Here is a 23,205-nt window from a genome sequence, read left to right on the forward strand (position 1 = left end):
GCTTCTCTACGCATCCCTGCCCCCAGGCTTGCTGAGTGCATTCACCTATTGTCTTATTTATAATCAGGACAGAGTTGCTCCCTACTGTGTAGATGAGGAAATGGAGACCTAGAAAGGGAAGGAAAGACCAACACTTTGAGCACCTGCAATGTGCCGGAGGCAATGTACCCATTAGCTCTGCTTCACAGCAGCCCAAGAGGGAGGTATTATTCTTCCTCTGTGTAAATGTGGGTGTTGAGGCTCAGAGAAGGGCAGCGACTTGTCCAAGGTCACATAGCAAGCAACCGTCAGTGGCTGAGGGCAAACCCAGGTCTTTCTGACTTCAGAGTGTGGGATTTAGAACAAACATTTGCAACGTGAGGTTGACAGATCCATCCCCCAGTGCTGTTCCAAGGACCAGATGGGGTCATAAGTGTGTGAGTACCTGACATGGTGCCCAAGGACTGGGAGTAGAAGCAGAATCCCATCCACCTCCACCTAATCATACAGAGAAAAGAGGCAGAAGCCCAGGGAAGGCAGTGCTGTGCTCAAGCTGTCAGCAAGCAGTAGGCAGAGCCCAGGCCCTTGCTTTCCCATGCCCACCCCTTCCCAGTTCAGGGCAAGGCCACCTCTCCAGGGCCTTTCCCTCCCCTAGAGAGGAAACTCCCCAAGTTCCTCTGACCAGGCAGGAGAGCGAATGAGAGCAGAATATTCCACTTCGGCACACACACCTGGAGCCTGAGGCTGAAAGCTGGAATCCCAGACTTTGACACTCAAGAAGGCACCTCCACACTCTTTCAGCACCTCCATCTGGGACCTTCATGAGCACTTTGCTTCCCTCCCAGGGGAGAGGGGGTGTCCCAGAGACACTGGGGCCCTTAGAAGGCACTATGAGTTGGCAGTGACTGCAGCAGCGTGGTGGGATCAGGGGTGGTGTAGGAAGAAGGGGAAGCAGATCACAGCACTCAGGATGGCCAGAGCTGAAGACATCAGAGTCTCCTGCCCTTGCTCTGCAAATAAAAACCCACAGCATATTCCCCTCCCACTCCACACCTCCCAAGGTCAGCAGTCAGCCCCAGAGGAGGAGCAGCGAGGCCTCAGGAGGACAGCAGCCACTGCTGGCAAGGCGTTGGTGTTCTCTTGTTGAACTGCACAGGTTGTCAGCATCAGACAGGGTCGCTCTGTGACCATGATGGGTCAAGACAAAGCAAGGTCACTTGGTAGCTATCATGGCTCAGCTCATGCAAAACATGGACAAAAATGACCTCACACCCCCTCCCCTGTGTCTATGTCATGACCACTACCTCTTTGTCAATTGCAGCATTAGCTTCGGTCTCGTCTTCTTCCTTCCTTCTAGGTAAGATTGGGGAAGATGCCAGGTGATAGAATCCACCCTGCCTCTGACAGCATCCAATCTGGAGCAAAGGCTTCTTTCAACCCTCCCCCAAGCTCCCAATACAAGCCCAAATTCTGGAACAAGTCCTTTCCAACACCTCCTTCAGAGAAACTCCCTGGCTCCAGGCAGTGCTTGCTCCCCTCACTGCAGCAGGAAGCCCAGCTTGCGAACTGCAGGTGTGCTCCAGGTGGTCGCTGGATGCAGGGTATTGACAGATGGATCCCATCGATACCCCCACTGCATAACCATGTAAGCATATCATCCCCCACTTGCACATGAGGAAACAGAGGTCCACAGGGTGGGGAAGGGAAGACATAATTTGTCCTTCAAATGCGATACCAGTGAGATGTGAGAGGCAGCACCCCTCATAACTCAGCGAGGCAGTGGGCACACCAGGACCCTCCCAGGCAGATCGGGTGTGTGGTAGCCCCCATTGCATAGCATGGGCGGGATTTGGGGGACCACACATGGGTCTCGCCACCTCTCCACTGGCCCGACCTCCCTGCAGACCCCCCGGAAAGGGTTAGCATCTGCTTGCTGGCTGGCGTGGCCGCCAGAGGTCTTTGCTTATGTCTAATGTCCCTGTAGTTGTTCACAGGATGGGAGCTGCTCCTGAGATTCAGCACCACACAGGCACTGCACAGCACTGTGCCATGGTGGTGGGCACTCGCTTTCCAGATAGGGCCCATGTTGCCAGCAGGCATGATGCATCATTTACCCTATCCTGAGTGCAATAGGTGGTTTTATAGAAAAAAACTTGGGCCAGGCGCGGTGGCTCACACCTGTAATCCCAGCACTTTAGGAGGCCAAGGCAGGCGGATCACAAGGTCAGGAGCTCAAGACCAGCCTGGCTAATATAGTGAAACCTTGTCTCTACGAAAAATACAAAAATTAGCCAGATGTGGTGGTGGGCGCCTGTAGTCCCAGCTACTTGGGAGGCTGAGGCAGGAGAATCGCTTGAACCCAGGAGGCAGAGATTGCGGTGAGACAAGATCAGGCCACTGCACTCCAGCCTAGGCAACAGAGCAAGACTCCATCTCAAAAAAAAAAAAAAGAAAAGAAAAGAAAAGAAAAGGAAAAGTATTTGTAGATGAATGAAGGTGACTCCTTTGAATATTGGAAATGATTTTATTGTAGCCATTGGTCTGGCACTCATTCTGATGGGGTGACATGTGCCCCTGCCTTAGTCAGCAGAACACAGGAGTGTGCTACACCTCCCCTCATCTGAAGATTCAGCCCACGAGCAGGAACGCCTGTCTTTGTGTCATACCAACAGAGAGGATGTGTCTGGTTTCACCATTCCCTGCAGAGGCAGAAATTACCCAGAAAGAAGAGACAGTCTGTTCCCGGGAGTGTGTCCTTTTGACCTAGCATGGGGGTCATCTCCCTTCCTTGGCCAGGACCCCCAACCTGAACACAGAGGCAGAGAACATGTGGAGGGCTCCCATTCCCAGGTGGTCCAGGGTGCAAGCTCTGAGCCTGTGGTCCTCGTCACTGCCTTTTTATCCACAGCATGGCTGCCACCATCCTGGGCTGGGGCACAGAGGGGCTTTGCAGAGATCATCATAACAAAAGCAACACTGAGATGCTGCAATAGGAAACCATGATACCTTCGTGGGCTGCCAAGGCAGCCTAAGCTATTTGTTGCTGCACTCAGTGTCCCCAGACAGCTGTGTGGCTGTCACTGCCTCTGGTGTGTCCATTTTACTTCTCTTCTCCTGCCTGAGCTTCTGCTCTGAACTCTGTCTCTAACTTACAAGAAATCAAGCTCACTGGATTCTGAGCTCTTCGGGGTCAGGGACTGTGTCAGTAGTTCATGTCTCTTTCTAGAGATCACAGCTTAGTATCTGGCACAGAGCAGATACTCAGCCAATGCCAAATGATTCATTTGCCGGAAAGCTGAATTTCATCCATAATCCTAGTCAATGCAAATACATTCTGCCGGTGGGGTGTGTTTGTCCTCTGAAGGCATTTTCCCAGGCTTTGTAAATACATACAGGCCATTTAGAAATTTGAATGTCAAAGAGTAAAGGAGCTTAGAAAGTAAACATTGGAGAAGTGTGGGAGGGTGGTATTATTTGCAAAACATTCCTGGGTCCTTGTGAGTTCTTTACACCCTCGATGGGCACCAATTCTGGGCCAGGCCAGACACCCAGCTGGACCCAGGAGATACTGAGGTGAGTAAAGCCAAAATGCCTCCCTTCAGCAGGAGTTAGGCAGTCACACCAAAGTGATAAAGGCACAAAACCCAGAAGCAGCAGAGGAGCAAGGACTACCTTGTTCCTGGACTGTGTGACCTCAGGGAGAGCTTTCAGAGGAGGACATCTGTGCAGGGCTTGGAAGGATGAACACAAATTTGCCTAGCAGAAAAGGGAGCCAAGGAAATCCTGATGGAGAACAGCTTGGGTGAGAGTGTGAGCCACAGGATTGAGGGGCACAGGCATGGAACTGGAGGAGCAGAAAGAATGAGGGGGGATAAAGTTGGGAGGTCAGCAGAGGTCAGTCACAGAAGGTTTTGAATCCTGGTGAGGCAGCAGTGGGTGCTGCACAAGGGACATGGGCCTGGAGGAGATGCAGTTAGCTCTGAGTGAAGATGGAGCACGCCATCCACTAGGGAACCACAAGATGCAAGAGAAATAAGAACCCTGAGGAGCCTGCACAAAGGATGAGGGGCACAGGGGTAGCACCAAGAAGGTCCCTGTCAGAGGCCAGCTTTGAACGGAGACAGAAAAGATTCTTGAGGGCCTCAGCTGCTGCAAACCTCCTCAACAAATCATATTTTACCTTCAAATATTTGCTAAAGAATACTAACTACTGGAAGAGCAATGGTCCATTGATAATAATTATTCCCTCACTGTACATTTTTTACAATTCTCAAAATGCTCTCGGTCCAGTGTCTCATTGGAACCCCCATAAAATCCCATTTTACAAATAGGGAAACGAGGCCCTGTGATGTCACACCGAGGTTTGCAGCAGTTCCAGGATAGAAAATAGGGAGCACTTTCATCTCAGCCCTGGGTATAAGTCTCAAAGTTCCTTTTCTGGGAGGGGGTCCTTGAGGCCATCCAGCAGCCCATAGTCCAAGTCTTCTTCTTCCTCTTGGGCTTCTCCACACCTGTGTCCAAAGCCTCCTTCTCCTCCTTTGTTCTCAGGTACCACTACCGGTTGTTGGGCAGGGAGACCTCCTGCTGCTGCCCATCCTAGGGTGCATCCTCCAACATGGGTGCACTGTGGTTCAGCCAGCACCTACACCACCTGCAGCCCAGGGCTCCTGTGGTGGGCCTGAGGTTCCTCCCTATCAAATGGAGATGTGCTGGGGTTGCTGCCTTTGCTGAAGCCCATGTCCAGGTCATCTTGGAGGTGGCCAAGGGTACAGGGCCCTGGAGACAGGCCAGAGGGCTACAGGGGCAAAAACCAAGAGGATGAGGGGATCTCTGAGTCAGACCACCTGGATCCACATCCCAGAGACTAGCTGCAAGGCCTGGGGAAGACTGGTTTACCTCTCTGGGCATCAGTTTCCTCCCCTGTAAAGTGGGAGGTATAACAGATTCACTCCTACAGTTGTCTCTGGGCTTTACAGCCGGTAATGTGTGCAAAGTACTTCGCACAATGCCTGGCACATGGTAGGTGATAATAAACAGGGTTACTATGATATCATCATCTGAGCTAGGTCACTCATGCACTTCTCCAATGCCTCAGGGTTCCCCTCCATCCCTCACAGGGTAGCAGCAAGTGAAAGGGATGCCCCTGGCCTTGAGGAGCTCACATCTTCTAATTTCCCAGGGGTCTCCATCCAGTGCCCACACATGCCTGGCATGCAGTAGGTGCCTCATCCACATCTGGTGAAAGAGTGGAAAGCAGGTCATTGTCATGTACTGTTTGGCACAGAATCTGCAGTAGGGGACAGAGAAGTGAGTGACTGTAGTTGTGCCCAGCAGTTCCTGTCCCTGAACTTTCAGGGATCAAGAGGCCTTAGCAAGTCTAGTACCAGGGAGTGGGCACTGTGTGGTGGAGCAGGAGGCAGGTCCCAAGAAAGGCAGTGGGGTGAGGAGAGGAGCTCTGCCTTTGTGGTCTAGGAGATCCTCCACCAGGACCTCACCAAAGGCCCTGGGCAGGTCATCCCTCCTCCCAGAACCTCTCTATGCTCTTCTGTATAATGGGGCTAGCCTGGAAGAGATACTTGCACAACCATGTTCAGAGCAGCATCATCCACAATAACCAAAAGGTGGAAGCAACCCAAGTATCCATGGATGGATGGACGGATCAACAAAATGCTGTCTATGCATACAGTGGAATAGTGTTCAGCCTTGAAAAGGAAGGAGATTCTGACACCTGCTGCGTCAAGAATGAACCTTGAGGACATTAGGCTGAGCAAAATAAGCCAGACCAAAAAGACAAATGCTGTATTATTCCACTTTTCCAAGGCACCTAGAGTAGTCAAATCCATAGAGACAGACAGGAGAATGGTGGCTACCAGGTCCTGGGGAGGGTGGTGATTGGGGAGTTGTTTTTAAATGAGTTACAGAATTGTAGTTTTACAAGATGAAAAGCATTCTGGAAATTGGTTGCACAACATTGTGAATGTATTTAATGCCACTGAAATGTAAACTTAAACATAGTTAGACAGTAAATTTTAGTTTATTTTACCACAATTTTTAAAATGGGGTAGTTATGCCTGTCTCCTTGTGTTGCTGTAGGATTTCATGAGATAACATATAAGGAACCACCCAACATGTTGCCTGGCACATAGTAACTGCTCAATAAATCACAACTGGATGCTATTGAAGATAAAGTTACCTGAGTTCTCTGAGGCTTGCTCTCTTCAGCTGAAAATCCTCCCAAAATATATTAGATGACACCCTACTGTATTATACTGGGTTCATAAATAGCACTGCCCCTTTTCCCTTCCCTCAGAGTGCAGTGAATAGAAGATGCTTCTCTGCACCCCAAAAGCTCCATGCTGATTGCAAGAAGGAAATGCTGGATGGAGGGGTTCCTGGAACTACTGTGAGGGGTGAGCTTTCCCCAGATGTCTAGAAATGAGGCAGGGGCCTGACATCTTCCACCCCCACTAAGGTTGCCTTGCAGTTCCCAGCTGGCTCTATACTTCCTAGAAACTGCCATTTTTCTGCCTCCATTACCTCATAGCCCAGTCAGCACCATTATCATCATCACCATGATCGCCATCACCATCCTTACAATCACCAACACTATCATCGTCGCCATCACCATTCCTACCCTCGCCATTCTCACCATCATCAACACCAGCATCTTCACCGTAACTATCACTATCGTTGTCACCACCTTCACCATCACCATCCTCACCATAATAATTATTGTCACCCTCCCCATCCTCATAATCATCATTATTATCACCATTACCATCACTATCATCATCACTATCACCATTCTCACCATCATCATCCTCATCACCATTATCCTCACCATAACTATCACTATTATCATCACCACCTTCGCCATCACCATCCTTATCATCACCATCACAATCACCACCATCACCATTCTCACCATCACCATGTTCACCTTTACCATTCTCACCATCATCATCACCTTCATCATCCTCAACATAACTATCACTTCATTATCACCACATCCACCTTCACCATCACCATCCTCACCATCATCATCACCACCATCACAATGATCCTTGCAACATGGAACCATGCATTCTGGGTAGGAGGGATCTTGGGTCAGGGCATCTAACACATCTTGTAGGATAGAAACCCAGCCCCTCAGGGTCTCACAGTTGGTGAAGTAACTGATTCTTGTGAGGTCATGTTCCTCTGGGTGATGTGGGATGTCACAAGACCAATAAATATGGGCTGAAGCCCATCGCATCACTTCTTTTTTTGTAAAATAAGCTCCATCATCAGTAGTAATTGTATGATAGCAGAGAATAAGAACTCAGCAAATGTAAATAATTTGATGCTATGAGAAGCATATGAAGTGGAGTCCATATTCCGATATGCATCTATTCCAGTGATGGCAATTCTTTACCACTTCCATGAAGGAAGGGAAAAAATATTCTTACAACATTACCAGAAATCTGTCTGGTCTAGGCAAGGTAGTTCCTCTTTCCAGGGTCTCAGCGTTGCTCATTGCTGGCAGTCAGGGCACTCATCTGGGCAGCAGGCAGCACTGCTGCAGGGAAGTTCATGTTATTGGAAACATGTAGCATCTTCTCCTGCTATCATCGCCACATTGTCCATGAACCCACTGGGCAAATCATGAGGAATCTGGGAAAAGTTCTCATAACCAGAATATAATCATCCACATCAGGATATCAGCATTCACCCAACACTACTGTCCAATCAACAGATGCTATAATCTTATCCAAATTTTCTCAGTTGTGCCCTAAATACATTTTTTTTGAACTTTGTAATCCAGGATCCAATCCAGGATTTCCCATTGCATTAATTGTCATGTCTCTTAAACTCCTTCAACTTCAAACAGTTCCTCTGTTTTGCCCTATTTTTCATAACCTTAAGAGTTTTAAAGAGCATAAGCATTTATGAAGGATGTGTTCACCTTTTTCCATCTGATGTGTTTCCACATCCAGACTTAGGTCATGTATCTTTCACAAGAAAACCACAGAAATAATGCTGTGGTCTTCCTAGGACATCACAGCAGGAGGCACATGATCAAGTTTGTGCCAGATTTCTCCACTGCAAAGTCATCATTCTTCCAATTGTAATTGATAAGTATTTCATATGAAGATATTAATTATGCATACACATGAATGTATTTTATATGTAAAATACATACAAAATATTATTTCAATGTCTAACCAATATAAAAGTTATTAATTAGATATGTTTAACGTTATTTCCTACTAAGTCTTCAAAATCTGGTGTGTGTTTTACCCTGACAGCACATCTCGGTCCAGCCTAGCCACATTTCAAGTGCTCAATATTCACATGGCTGTGGCTACCATATTTGTCAGGGCAGCACTAAAGCACTAAAGAACTTCTTCCTTGGAGAAGTTCTAAGCTTTCAAAACGTTTGCCAAATACATTTTATAAAATTCTTCAGAATCCATAAATAGGCAATGACACATTTAGTAAGCCACAGAATCCAACATGACATTAAAAATGAATCCCTCCACAAAAAAGAAGGTAGGCAAAATGTTCTTCAGACCAAATGGACAAATCAATTATGATTACCTAACATGCCCATTATTATTTATTAACATCCTTCATTAATACCCCCAAACCCCATCAACAGGTAAATGAATAATGCATTGAGGCCTATCTGAACAATGTCCCAATTCCTTACCATTCTTACTTCTTTTGCAAGCAGAAAAGACTCAGTATTAGCAAAGACTATTCAGATAGTTTGTTCTTATGCCAGTAGTTGTAATTTCCTGGAGGTCTATGTGACATCAATTATGTACTTTAATACCTCTCACAAGTACTTTTCCTGTTTGGCCATTTTCTGCAGTATATCCATGCTCCCATTTTCTCTATTCTTTTATTTCTAGCCTAGACTTTTCTTTCATCCTATAATTCTTTATCCTAAAAATATTAATTTAAGGATAACATCACAAAATAGTATATTTCTTCAGATGATACTCCAAATTGATACCTAATATGCAGAAATGACTATCATGGACATAACCCACAACATGTGAAATATATGGCTCATTCTACTGACATTATAAAGGAAAGTTAATGACAACTGAATTTCCAGTCATTGTCCACCCAACCAGTTGCTTATAAAATGGCAAGGAATTGTAGGTATGTACACAGTGGCTATTTTTTGGTGGGGTGTTCAGCAACTCTCCTCTTGAGAGCCCCCCTTTTCTTCGGGGACCATTTCAATGAGCACCAACTGGGCCTGACCCAACCTACCAGCCCCAGCCCTAGAGGTGATCATGATTCCCAGCTCTGGCAAAAGACTCTACCCTTGGATCATAGCAACTGTTTCAGTACTTTTTTTTTGGAATCATCAGGAAGGACTCTTGCTTTTTCTACCACTGTGGTCTGTGAGGAAAAAGTAAAGTGGGTTATTTGTAGCACTATCTCTTGCTACAGAGAGAGAAGAGAGTCATCTTCAGAAGGAAAAAATGAGGCTAAAACAAAAGGAAAAGTGTCAAGAGAAAGAAGGAGAACATTTCTTGAAGATTTTATATAAGCCCCTGGGTCCAGCTATGCATGACAGTGACTTGGCTTAAAGCTCTGTCACTTATAGGATCATTGACTTAAATATAAAATAAAGTATTAAAAGCTATGAAGTTTTAGATGAAAATACAGAAAAAAAATCTTTGTAATATTCAATTAATCAAAAAGTCTTAGATGAAGCCCCAAAAACCAAATGCACAAGAACAATTAATAAATTGGACCCCATCAAAATTAAGAGCATCTGCTATTTGAAAGATAATGTTATGAGAACAAAAAAGAAAACTCAAGGGGAAAATACTGGCAAATCTCATATCTAATAAGGGATTTGAATCCAGAGTATATAAAGAAACTATTAAAATTTAATAATGAGAAAATAAGCAAAGAAAAAAACAAAAAAGGGAGAAGCAAAAAAAAATGTGAACATACACTTTACCAAATATATACAGATGGCATGTAAGTATATAAAGAGATACTACATATTATTAGGCATTATGGAACCACAATAAAATACTATTGTACACACATGAAAATGTCTAAAATTTTAAAAGAAGGCCCATACAAAGTGTTGGCAAGAGTGTGGAATTCTTATATACTGCTGATAAAAATATAAAATGGTACAACCATTTTGGCAAACATTTTGACAGTCTCTTAAAACTAAACCTAAACCTATTAGCTATTACACTCCTAATATTTACTCAAAGTTATAAGAACTTATGTACATGAATGTTCATTGCAAATGTATTTGTATAAGTCCAAAACCAGAAGCAATTCAAAAACCCATCAACAGGCAAATGGATATATAAGTTGTGACCGATCTGCACAATAGAATACTCCTCAGTCATAAAATTAATGACCTATTGATGCCTGCAATATAGCTGAATCTCAAAATTATTATGCTGTGTGAAAGATGCCAGACCCCTCCAAAAAAGGGTCCATACTACACTTCATTTATATAAATCTCTAGACAAGGCAAACTATTTTATAGTGACAGATTGGTGATTGCCAGGGAGAGTGGTAAGGTAGGAAGATACAGAAAGTTTGGGATTATAAAAGGGCAAGGGGAAACTTTTATGAGTGCTGGATATGTTCATTATTTTTATTTTGGTGATGGATTTGCAAGTACATATAATAAATAACACACAATGGAAGTAGAAACAGTTTTTTTGTTTCTTTCTTAAAAAAGCACAATTTACTTACTAATGGGATGTGTGTGCCTGTTGGGCACACAGCACAACTTTTCAAATCTTAAAATCAGACTGGATCTCAACCACTGGACCTTATTCCTCTTCCACACTGACTTTAGCACAATACTTGCTTTCTTCGCCGTAATTAACAACACCCACCTTAAAGGTAAAGAAATGCACTTCTAACTAACTACTTTTGAAACTATAAACTGCCTCAGCTAGTAGTTCTTAAGGTCTCCAGCAAATGTTGCTTTGTTTCCCTCGAAAATATACAGCCTGGGCAACATGGCAAAACCCCGTCTCTACTAAAATTACAAAACTTAGCCAGGCATGGTGGTGCATGCCTGTTGTCCCAGCTACTCAGGGAGGCAGAGGCTGCAGTGAGCCTAGACCTCACACTCCACTCCAGTCTGGGGGACAGAGTGAGACCCCCATCTCGAATATACACACAAACACACAGACTCACACGCTATCCGCTGGTGCCCCTGTCAGTTAAACACAGCATCTCAGGGCACCTTAGCACACAGTGTGAGAGCCGTGGTTCTAAACACTTCAATTAGAAGTGAAACATCTCTGGCTGGATTTTTAGAATATTTACTTTTTAATGTTTTATATTATATTTATTTTTTATGTTTTAATTAATTTATCTGAATACAAGACTCCAGACATTTGGAAGTAAAACAATGGAAAACATGTCTGCAAACACTAATCAGCACAAAGCTCATGTTGCTATGTTATTATTGACAGTTTAGACTTAAGCAAAGAAATATTGCTAAGATAAAAAAGATTTTACAATGTCAGTCACTAGAAAAGTATGCCAATTTTAAATATGTATAAATATAAAATATCCCTTCAAATTATTTACTACAGAAACTGATATAACTAAAAGAAAAATGGACTAATCTACAATATAGATTTTAACATACCTTTCAATTACCGATGGAACCAACAGAAAAAAATCCATAAGAGAAAGGGAGATTTGATGAACACAATGAACAAACTTGACATAAACTGACATATACAGAATGCGACACTCAACGACTACGGAATACACATCCTTTTCCAGTGCACGTATCATATTTACCAACATAGATTATACGTTGGAATTTAAAGGGACTCATCACAGAGTATTCAGTCGTGGGATTTTGCCTAAACTTTTCTGGCCTTCAACAGGGTTCAAATACAGTTAAATTCTTATTTCATCTAAAGAGTCCTATCCTTTTTTTTCGGAAATTTTACCGCAACAATCTAAATTTGCATAACAACTGAACCCAGCCCTTGGAACTTGAAGTTTATTCTAGCCAAAGGCAGATTAAACTAAGTAGTAATGTCCTTCAAATTGTTGTCCCCTGCTCCAGTAACGGAGTATAGCTCCAAGAAGCTAACAGACTATTTGTCCTTCAGAGTATACATTCTATGTTACATCAAAACGTGGTATAAAGCCTTGAAATCAGCAGCAGAGAGAAAATGAGATCAACAACCATCTAGCCATGACCTCACTACTTAGTAATTACGCTTTTAGCTGTCTCCTTTACTTGATTCCTAACTGCTTATTTCTGGCAGGGTAGCACTAATCTCTGACCAAGCTGACCCTTTAAGAAATGAGCAGAATGAAAAGGCTCTACCACCAGTGATCAGTTTAACAAGCTGCAACACTAGTCACTGGCTGCAACTCTAGTCACTGGTTGCAACTCTAGTCACTGGCTGCAACTCATATTGTGGGTTTTAAGAGCTCAGAATTAACATGGAAATGCTATTGACTCGAAAAGAAACCCAGAAATCTCTGGGAATCCAGCAAAGATAGAAAGGGTCCTCTCAATAGTCACCACTCACACTTTGCTTTGTTTTGGTAACTATTTTATTACATACGGAGAATATCAAAAAAGTATGCCTTTTCCTCATTGTTAATGCTAACCCTAAAATGGTAAGGCTCTTGCAGGTTGAAACCCCCAGGCTCTCACTGGCCCTTCAACAGAAGGCAGTGAAGTCACCTGCAAGAGCGATCACCCAAAAGCTTCCAGGCTGGACAAGTTTGGACTCAGTTCTTGCAGTTCCCAAATTCACAGTTCTCTTGGTACATGGTTATTTACGGAGCTCCTGAAGATGAGAAATTCCACCCAGGAAATTCTGTTTATAAAAGATTATTCACATCTAATTATCTCAGGAGACATTAACACAGCAATGTTGAAGATTTCCCATTGTTAATCCATGGAGAAAAACTGGACAAATATTTTTTAAAATATGAAAAGCTTCGTATAATACAAATTATACTTCCACATGTGATTCAATTTCTATTCATTAATGCCAGAGAAGTTAATAATTATGAATTTCCAGTGGTTAAAAAAAAACAGTCATCATTGGAGAGGTGCAGAAGGTTTAAAAGAGATAAGAATTAGTTTTTGGCTTTGGGGCATTTTATGCTTTCCAAAAGGTTTTGCTCTTTTTTTTTTTTTTTTTTGCGCATAGCTTTCTCTCTCTCTCTCTCTCTTTCTCTCTCTCTCTCTTTCTTTCTGATTTCAGTTTCTTTTGATTTCTCCTGCTTAGAAATGGTGAGAGAACTTTGGATGTGGAATGTGGAGTAGGAGGAACACGAAGTGGGGATCTGCACTTGGGGTGGTCAGCGCTGCGGATGCCCAGCAAAGGCACTGCCTGGTCCACATCCCGGAGTGGTCTCTGCGCCCGAGTCGACATCGCAGCTGATGGTGAAACTTTTGGTGTGGCAGAAGAGTGTCCACAAACTTTGGAAGGTATCCGCTGCCTCCTCCATAGCCGTGTATCCCTGCCGAGGGCGATCATCTCGGGGAGCCGAAAGTCCGGCTCATGGGCCAGGGCTGGCTGGAGCCACTCGCGCGGCGCAGCCCTGGCGGAGGTTCAGGCGGCCCCGGTGTCGCAAGCGGCTGTGAGTGATGCCTCCTTGGTGCCGGAGGGGTCCCAGGAAGTCTGCAGACCAGGGCTGACCAGCAGGCAGCATGGTGGCCGCGATGGAAGGTGACGGGGTTCGCAGCGCCAGGGGACCCAGCAGAGCCCGAGCCCGGGCATCCCGCATCTCCAGCAGCACCGCGGGGAGGCCTGGCGCTGGTGACGTGGCGGCCAGTGCACAAGGCCCACGACCCAGTCCCAGAGGCCAGCCCATCGTCAGCTAACTTCAGGAACCCCGGGCCAGCTGAGGCCCTGGGCCCCACGGGCAAGACAAAGGGCAGAGGGTCCGCAGGCGGGGCCGAGAGCAGCAGTGCAGGCCTGGCTCCACAACCGCGGAGCTCGCAGGGCGCAGCAGGCACCGGGCAGCAACCAGGGCTTCCAGAGGAGGCTGTGCACCCCCGCAAAGGCTTCTGCCCGGCGTCCAGCCTATCCGCGGGGACTCCACGTGCACCCCCTCCTCATTGTCCTTGTCTAGGGCCGCAGCTAGGTCCTCGCTCCCATGGCGTGACTCCGGTGACGCAGGAGCCTGGGCTGAGCAGGTGGAGTAGGGTGAGCACCGCCAAGAACCCAGCGAGAGTGGCGCCCCAGGGCGGCACAGGAGGCCGCATTTAACGTATAAATCATCTCAAAGATTTTATGGCATCTTCTTTCTTTTGACATCTTATAATATCTATAACGTCTGTTATATCTTGTGATATAATTATTAACACCACTTCATTGTGATTATTATGATTATTTTTATACCAACACATCTTCGATTATTAATATTCCCAGTTGCTAGAGAAAAATGAAAACGACTAGTTTTGAAAGCCTTACTTCTGCCAATGGAAGCACATTCCAGCATGTCGCCAACGCAATCCACTTTCCACCACTTTCACAAGAAACGTTACTGCACAATTTTACTATCCTACCCTTATATACTTTGTGTGTGTGTACTTGTATGTATGTATGTTACATATGTAATATATATATATAAAGTATGCCAGAGATGAACAAGTATTAGAAAATTAAATGCACACAGGTCATGTCAGTGCTATGTATAATGTGGTGTACTAAGTATAGATGTTCAACAGTGTGGGATCCAGGCCAGAACAAGACTCCTAGTCTTAAGCAATTCTTTCTAGGTTCAGTCTCTGGAAATAATGCTTTGTATCAAATGTGCGAGAAAATTAATGGGTTTTAAAGACTATTCTATGTCAACTATAACATTTCATTTGGGGATTTCTGTCCCTTATAATATCTACCTCATTTTGGATGGATTCCTTGAGGCCTGGTTTATTTTTCTTTTCCTTTCTATACATCGCTGCTCAGAGTGATGAATGGCGTTGTATTTTGAATAAAATATCTAAGCATTCTTTTGTGAGCAAGGAGCATGATGGTTGGTACTTAGACCTACCATTTCTCGTTACAGTGGTTATGGTTACAGTGGGGCTGGGGTGTTTACCTGGAGCCTGGACGTCCACTGGGACATGATACCCACTGGGATTTTTTTGTGTCAACCTGGTCTCTGATGTCCACCTGGGGACTGGGTATCCACCTAAGGCCTGATGTTTACCTGGAGCCAGATGTGCACCTGAGGCCTGATGTCTATCTGTGGCGTATGTTCACCTGGGGACCGATGCACACCTGAAGCATAGGTATTCACCTGGGGCCTGATATCCACCTGTAGTATGGGTGTCAACCTTGGGGCTGATGTTCAGCTGGCGTCCACTGTCTACCTGGGGCCTGGTGTACACATGGGGCCTGGGCATCCACCTGAGACTTGATGTTTAATATGGTCTGGAGTTTTCTTGGGGCCTGTTTCCCCCTGGAGCCTGGGTGTACACCTGGAGCCTGATGTCCCAGGTGGACACCTGGGTCCCAGGTGATCTTCAGGCCCTAGGTGAAAACTCCAGGCTCTAAGTGGACAACCAGGCCCCAGGCTGATGTTTACTGGGGCCAGATGTCTACCAGGCCCCAGGTGAAAACTCCAGGCTCCAAGTGGACAACATGGCTCCAGGTTCCAGGTAGACACTGGAATCCAAATCAACACCAGGCCCCGGATGGACACCCAGGCCTGTGGTGGACATCAGACTTCAGAAGGTCATCTGGCTCGAGGTGGGCATCAAGCCCCAGGTGGATACCTAGTCCCCAGGTGGATTTCAGGTCCCACTTTGACACCAGTCCCTGGGTAGATACCTAGGCCTCAGGTGGATATCCAGTCTCTAGCTAAGCATCAGGCTCCAGGTGGACCCAGGCCCCAGCTGACTGGGGACTAGTGTTCATATGGGGCTACATGTCCATCTGGGCCCTAGGTGTCAACTTGTAGCCTGATGTCAACCTGGGAGCTGGTGTTCACCAGAGGACTAAAGTCCTCCTGGTGGCTGATGTCCAACTTGGGACTTTGTGTCCACCTGGAGACTGATGTCCACTTGGGACCAGATGTCCAACTGGAGCAAGATGTCCACCTGTAGCCTAGAACTTCACCTAAGGCCTGATGTTCCCCAGGGCCTACAGGGCCTATGTATCTACATAGGGACTTGTGTCCAGGTGGGGCCTGAGTTCCATCTGGGGTCTGGAATTAACCTGGGACCTGATGTCCACCTGAGGCCTTGGTGTTCCTCTGGAGTCTGATATCTATCTGGGGCCTAGGTGTCCTCCTATGGTCTGATGTCCACTTGTAGGCTGGTGTCCACCTGGGGCCTGGGTGTCCACCTAGGAACCTGATGTATACCTGAAGTCCAGTATCTACCTGGGTACTGATGTCTACCAGGAAAGTGATATAAACCTGGGGCCTGATAGCCACCTGGGCCCTGAGTGTCCACATATGTTCTGATTTCTGCTTTTGGCCTGAGTGTAGGGCCTGAGTGCCACCTGGGTCCTGATGTTCACCAGGAACCTAGGTATTCACTTGGGGCTTGATGTTCACCTGGGGCCTAATGTCCACGTGAGACCTGGTATTCAGCTAGAGCCTGGGCATCCACCTGTGGCCTGATGTTCAGTTGGCGACTGGGAATTCCACTAAGGCTTGATGTCCACCTGGGGCATAGGTGACCACTTGTGGCCTAGTGTTCCCCTGAAGCCTAGGTGTCAACCCAGGGCATAATGTCTTCTTGGGGCCTGCTGTCCACCTGCAGACTGGTGTCTGCATAGGGCCTGGTATCCACCTGGGGTCTGGTGTCTGCATGGGGCCTAGTGTCCACCCGAAGACTGAGTATAGACCTCAGACCTGATGTATGCCTGGGGCCTATTTATCCATCTGGGGGCTAGCATTCATCTGGGGCCTCATGTCCACTTAAGCCCTGGGTGTCAACCTGGTGCCTAATGGCCACCAGGGATCTATGTACTCACTTGGGGCCTGGTGCTCCCATAGGGCCTAGGTATACACCTGGGGAATGATGTGCAGGTGGAGGTGGCTGTCTTCCTGGGTGCTGCTGTTCACCTGGGGACAAGGGTCTCCTTGGGGACCGGTGTTTATTGGGAACCTCATATGCACCTTGAACCTGCTGTCTACCTAGGGCCTGATGTCCATGTTAAGGCTGGGTGTCCACCTGGGACCTGGTTGTCCACTTGGGGCCTAATGTCCACCTAAAACCTAGTGTTCACCTAGGGCCTGGGTGTCCACCTGGAGCCTGATGTTCAGCTGGAGATGCATCCACCTGAGACCTAGGTGTCCACCCAGAGTCTGGTGTCGAACTGGGGTCTTATGTCCATCGGGGGACTAGATATCTACCCGAGGCTTGATGTCCACCTGGAGCCCGATATCCACCTCAGAGCTGGGTGTCCACCCAGGTTCTGGTATCCACCCGGAGCCTGGTGTTCATCTGGGGCCCAGTGCCCACCTGGAACCTGGGTATCACCATGGGGCCTGGGTGTCCACTTGGAGTGTGATGTGCACCTGGGACCTGAGTTTCCACCTAGGGCCTGATGACCACCTGAGACCCAGGTGTCCACCTGGGGTCTGATGTCTACCTGAAGCCTAGGTAACCACCTAGGGCATGGTGTTACCTGTGCCTTGATTTCCACCTGAGCCTGGTGTACACCTGGGGCCTGGGTGTCCATCTGAGGCCTGATGTACACCTCAAGTCCAGTGTCCACTTGTGGCCTGATGTCAACTTGGAAGCTGATATCCACCTGGGGACTGATGTTCTCCTGGGGCCTGATATCCAACTGGGATCAGATGTTCACCTAAGGCCTGCAGTTAATCTGGGGCCTGATGGTCACCAGGGTCCCAGGTGTCCACCTAGGGCCTAGTGTCCAACTAGGGCCTGATGTCCACCTGGAGTCTAGTATCCGCCTTGGCCTTGATGCTACTTGAGGCCTGGGTGTCTTCCTAGAACCTGAGTCCCCAATTGGGCCCTGATGTCCACCTGAGGCCTGGTGTCCTTACAGAGTCTGATATCTACCTAAGGCCTGGGTATCCTCCTGCAGCCTGATGCTCACCTGTAGGCTGGTGTCCATATGGGGCCTGGGTGTCTACCTGTGAGCCTGATGTACACCTGGAGTCCAGTGTCCCCTTGGTTACTAATACGTACCAGGAAAATGGTATATACCTGGGGCCTGATATACACCTGGAGCCTGCATGTCCACTTGAGCCCTGATGTCCACCTGGGGCCTAGTGTTTACCTGGGGCCTATATTCACCCACTACCCAAAGTCAAGTTGGGAAAAGGGCCCAGAATAGGTGAGGAGCACAGGTCAAAGCCTCTCAGTCCTGCTTGTATTTCTCCAAGAGTGATCTGGAGACCAACTGCATCAGAACTGTGGGGTGAGGTCACAGCCCCTGCCTGTGAGAAGTGCAGATTCCTCTTCCTGGACCAGAATCCCTGGGAACTGGACCCAGGAATTTCCCAAGATCTCTGGGGGACTCTGAGACAGCCCAAAGTATGGGAACTGCAGATTTCCTCCTGAAAAGGGAGCACTGTCTCAAGGGGTCCAGGTCACCCAGCTCTACCTTGTAGTCACCAGACCAGTCTGAGCCTTGGAGAATGCTACTCTTTCCTCCTGGAATGCCCTTCCCAGCGTTCCTTGCCTGGTAACTCTTACACATCCCTCAAGACCCAACTCAAGGGCCACCTCCTCCTGACGTCACTCCCTGAACTTTCTCCTGTGTTTCCACTCTCCTCTTCACCAAGTGATGTTGACATTTCTATGGGACCATCTCTCTCTAGACCAGAAACACCTACAGTTGCGGCCCCCTGTAATGCAATTTGTGTCAGTCTGGGGAGAGTGGATTTGGAGCCCAACCACCATTGAGGAAAATCCGTCTGATGGACATGGTGGGTTCCAGCCCAGACGCAGGGGTCAGCAAGGGGTGATGTGACAGTAAGCACAGACCCTGGGTGGTGGTGACAGTGGCTGTCATGGGGAGGAAAGGAATGGAAAAGGGACCTCATGGGAGCAGAAAGACAGGCCTTAGCTGCAGATGGGCCAGGACCCCGCCAGGAATCCAGAACCCGCATCCTAATCCCAGCTCCGCTTTAAGTCCACAGCGGAACTCTGGCAACGACTTTCCCGTTTCTGAGCCTCATTTTACTCAGCAGTAAAATGGTGACGATAGCTCCAACTTCACCAAGGAGATGCAAGGCTCAATGAGATGATGGATCTGAAAATGCCTTATGTTTCATGGCACAAAGGAGAGGGATTCCTGACATGCGACAAGCACAGGGAGAGAGGAAGGATGGGGTCTGTAAATGGCCAGGTGGCAGCCCACCCCTCCACACACACAAACACCCACCGTGTCACCCACACTGGTGATTTTCCCAGGAGCTCCCCTGGCCTGGAATTAGCACTGTCAGGTGGGCAGGGAGGACTGCAGTCCCATTACAGGGGTGAGGATACAGGCTGTGGATGGTCCCACAGGGAATAAAGAGCAGGGTCTAGCTCCCCATGGCAGGCAGGGAAGATTGAAGTTGCTCCCTGGGAAGAGGAAGGGAGGCATTGATGGGCACTCCATTATTTAGATGAGAAGCCCAGGCTCAGCCCGGTGACTTGAGCTTCCTGATGTAGAAGGTGAAGGATGCAGAGGAGACAGAGGGCAGGAGGAAGAAGATAAGGAAGAGAGCAGCAAACTGGAGTCACTACAGGACACTAGCTGCTCCAGGCTGCTCTGTCCCATTCTAAGAGAAAAGGAAAAGTGGGAGTGGGGATCACAGATCATGTCCAGATTTCTCACTGGCATGGATGCTGTTATGGAAACATCCCTGATGGTCCAGGTTTGTGGTGGGAGAGATTGCAACACTCTGCTTCCTGGAAATCTGTGTTTACAGCCAACACAGTTGCTGCCCGAGACAGCCCCACCTGAAAACCCCAGAGCTGCCCCCAGCTTGCCAGGCTTCCCCTCCTCCTGTTATCATCCCATGCTGCTGAGAACCTGCCTGGCAGGCTGCCCAGTCAAGGCCGGGGCCTAATCTCAAGTGAAACTGACATGTCCTTGTGAGGACTGAGGAACATCCTCTCTCCCCACAGAGCCTCACTCAGGTTCTCATCTACTTCCTTGGGGTCTGCCCCGCCTCCCTCAGGAGTTTGGAACCACATACTGTTCTGGAGGGGACCTCTCACTGCTGCAGAACCTGTCCTCCAGGATACCCACAAGTGTTCATCTCGGTCGTGGCTAATTAACTTATCATATGGTAGTGAACTACCTTCTGGGGCCTCAATATTTGTTTATTTTTTAAAAATAAAATTAGTACCATTGTTTATTTTCTGAATGTACAGAAATATTTGTCTGATTATTATTTACATGCCCTTTGGGAAAACTTTATAAAATAAAAAAAAGAAGGAGAATCCTACCACACAGAGATAATCACTTTATTTTTCTATTCATATTTGCACATACAGGTATATATGGGATCATGCTCTGTATCTGTTGGGAGTGCATTAATCTGAAAGTTCAGTCACTTAAACAAAGACAGGTTCATTTTTCTTACATAGTTAGGGTATCTATGGTTCCTGGCTATGGTTCACTGGTTCAACAGTGTTAGGCCCAGCATCTTTGTGAGTCTATTGGAATTTAGCTCATGGCTGTAAGACGGCTACTGCAGCTCCAACCACTACATGAGTTTACAAGGCCAGCAAAAGCAGTCACTTCTGTATTCTTATTAGAAAAGCAGGAATTTCAGAGGTGACCCCCAGAGGATTTCTCTTTAGGTCTGGAAATCTGTGTTTAGATTGGCCAGAACCTGATCTCATGACCATCCCTAGCAGTAAAGAATAGCATTGTCATGATTGACTTTGGATCAATCATAATTTATTGACTGAGAGTGCGCATTTGGTCACCCAAAGATCAAGAAAGGAGGGAATTAGCAGTGTGTACTACAGCATGCATGCTGTTTTATGATCTGCTCCTTCTCTTAATTGCATATTTCAAACATCTTTCTATACTAAGAAATACAGATTCAGTCATTCATTTAACAACAAATTATTGAGAGTGTACTGTGTTCCAGGAACTTAACTTGGCATGGAGGACACAATAATGAACATAGTATACTCCTTGCCTCCATGGAGCTTAGCATCTAATGAGGGATACAGAAAGTCATCAAAGAGGTTCACAAAGAAATGTAAAATTACGATTGTAATTTGTGCTGAAAAGGAGGGAGGTGTGTGGTGTGTGAGAGCAGTGACAGGAGATTTGACTCAATCAGGAGGGTCTGTGTTCTGAATGGCCATAAGCCAGCCCCTTGCCTAGCTGTAGCACAATTATTTAGCCAATCTCTTATTGCTGGACATTCACATTCTTCCCACATCTTACTTACTATCATCAATGAAACAATAAATACCCTTCTTTAAGTACTGCTTGGCACACTTGTCTGATTACTTCCTCAGGATAAATTCCTAGGGTAAAGCCAGGCACCATGGTTCATGTCTGTAATCACAGCTACTCAGGAGGCCAAAGTGGGAGGATCACTCGTGGCCAGTAGTTCGTGGCCAGCCTGGGCAACATAGGGAAGTCTTGACTCAAAAAAAAAATCCTGGAAGAAATGAACAATTCTTAGATGTCGAATTGCCAAATCAAGGGGTGCACCATCACCATCCCCATACTCACCATCAGCATCCTCATTATCATCATCAGTCTCACCCTCACCATTCTCACCAGCATCAGCAGCAGCATCCTCACCATAACTATCAGTATCATCACCACCTTCACCATCACCATCCTCACCATCACCATCATCTTCATTATCACCACCACCATTTTCACCATCACCATCCTGACCATCACCATCATTATCACCTCATCACCATCCTTATCATCACCATCACCATGCTCACCTTCACCATTCTCACCATCATCATCCTCCTCCTCAGCATAACTATCACTATCATTATCACCATCTTCACCATCACCTTCCTCACCATCACCATTATCACCATCACTATCCTCCCCATCATCCTCAACATAACTATCACTATCATTATCACCTTCATCATCACCATCCTCACCATCATCATCATCATCACAACCACAATTATGAAAATCTTGGAGGAAAAGGAGAGGAGGTAGCATATTAAAATACAGGTACTTTGATGAGGAGGAACAGGCAGAGTTGAAGCTGGGGAGGCGATATCAAACAATGGAGACCCCCAGAACATAAAACTAAGAAGCTCAAGCTTTGCCGAGAATCAGAGGCATCCTTGAAGATTTATCAGCAGGAGAGTATGCAGTCAGATTCCTGTTTAGCCAGAACATTGAGCAGTCCTCAGAAGGAAGAAGCAGAGGGAGGGAGGCCCACAGAGGAGACAGAACCTTCAACACCAGCCAGGGTCCTGGTCCTGGGTCCAGCAGATCTGGCAGGAATGAGGAACGGGAGGCTCATGGGTAAAGGCTGCAGCCAGGCAGGGAAAGGCCTCACTCTCCCTGCCACTCCTTTCCCTGCTCCCCACTTTCCTGTCCCATCTTTGCTAATAGGCTCAGCATCTCCAACTGCACCCACCCACTAGATTTGCCTCAATTCCTCCTCCTCTCTCATGCCTGAGGCCCAGGTGGCTTCCAGAGCTGACCAGGTCTACTTTAGAATTTTAATGAGATAATCTGGGTAGAAGTGCTGGAGCCCTGCCAGCCACAGCAGGTACTCCTCATATGGTAAACTGGAACTGTCTTCTCAGTTCCTACAGCCTTGGGTTCAAATTCTGCCTAATCCAGATGACCACTGTCTCTCACCTGAGCAGAGAAGCCTCCCATTGGTCTCGCTGCCCCAGACATTCCTCTTTCCAGATATCAGCCTGACAATTTTCTCAAACTGCAAACCTGGTCATGTCCCTCCCTTGTCCCTTTGATTAAAGGGTAAGATCCAAATTCCTTAGCATGACACCCCAGGCACTGAGGAGCTGAGGCCCCTCCATTTCCACCTTGACTTGTTCCCCTCCCCGTCTAGTAGCATTGCTGACCCACTTGCCTTGTTCTTTCACCACATGGCTTTGATCCTGTTGCTCTTCTGCCTGGAGCGTCTTCCTACGTCTTCTCTGCCTGGTGAATTTCTACTTAACCTACAAAGCCAAGCTCACCTTCTCTGTGAATCCTACTTCCTCCCCATCATGCCGCAAATTGTCTCTCTCACTAGACCTCCAGCCCCTAAAAATCAGGGACAGGTTAATGCATGTTGGAAATG

General features: G+C 47.0%; 1 protein-coding gene across 1 annotated transcript; it reads left to right on the forward strand.

Moving 5' to 3' along the window:
- Positions 1-1,340: 1,340 nt before the first annotated feature.
- On the forward strand, positions 1,341-14,982 carry LOC129394366 (uncharacterized; the record flags this gene model as incomplete). Its single annotated transcript, XM_055101095.2, has 2 exons — positions 1,341-1,624; positions 13,245-14,982. Coding segments are annotated over 2 exons (732 nt in total), but the record flags the coding sequence as incomplete, so codon positions are not given.
- Positions 14,983-23,205: the final 8,223 nt, after the last annotated feature.

The sequence above is a fragment of the Pan paniscus genome, chromosome 19 (genome assembly GCF_029289425.2).
Source record: "Pan paniscus chromosome 19, NHGRI_mPanPan1-v2.0_pri, whole genome shotgun sequence".
Taxonomy (NCBI): domain Eukaryota; kingdom Metazoa; phylum Chordata; class Mammalia; order Primates; family Hominidae; genus Pan; species Pan paniscus.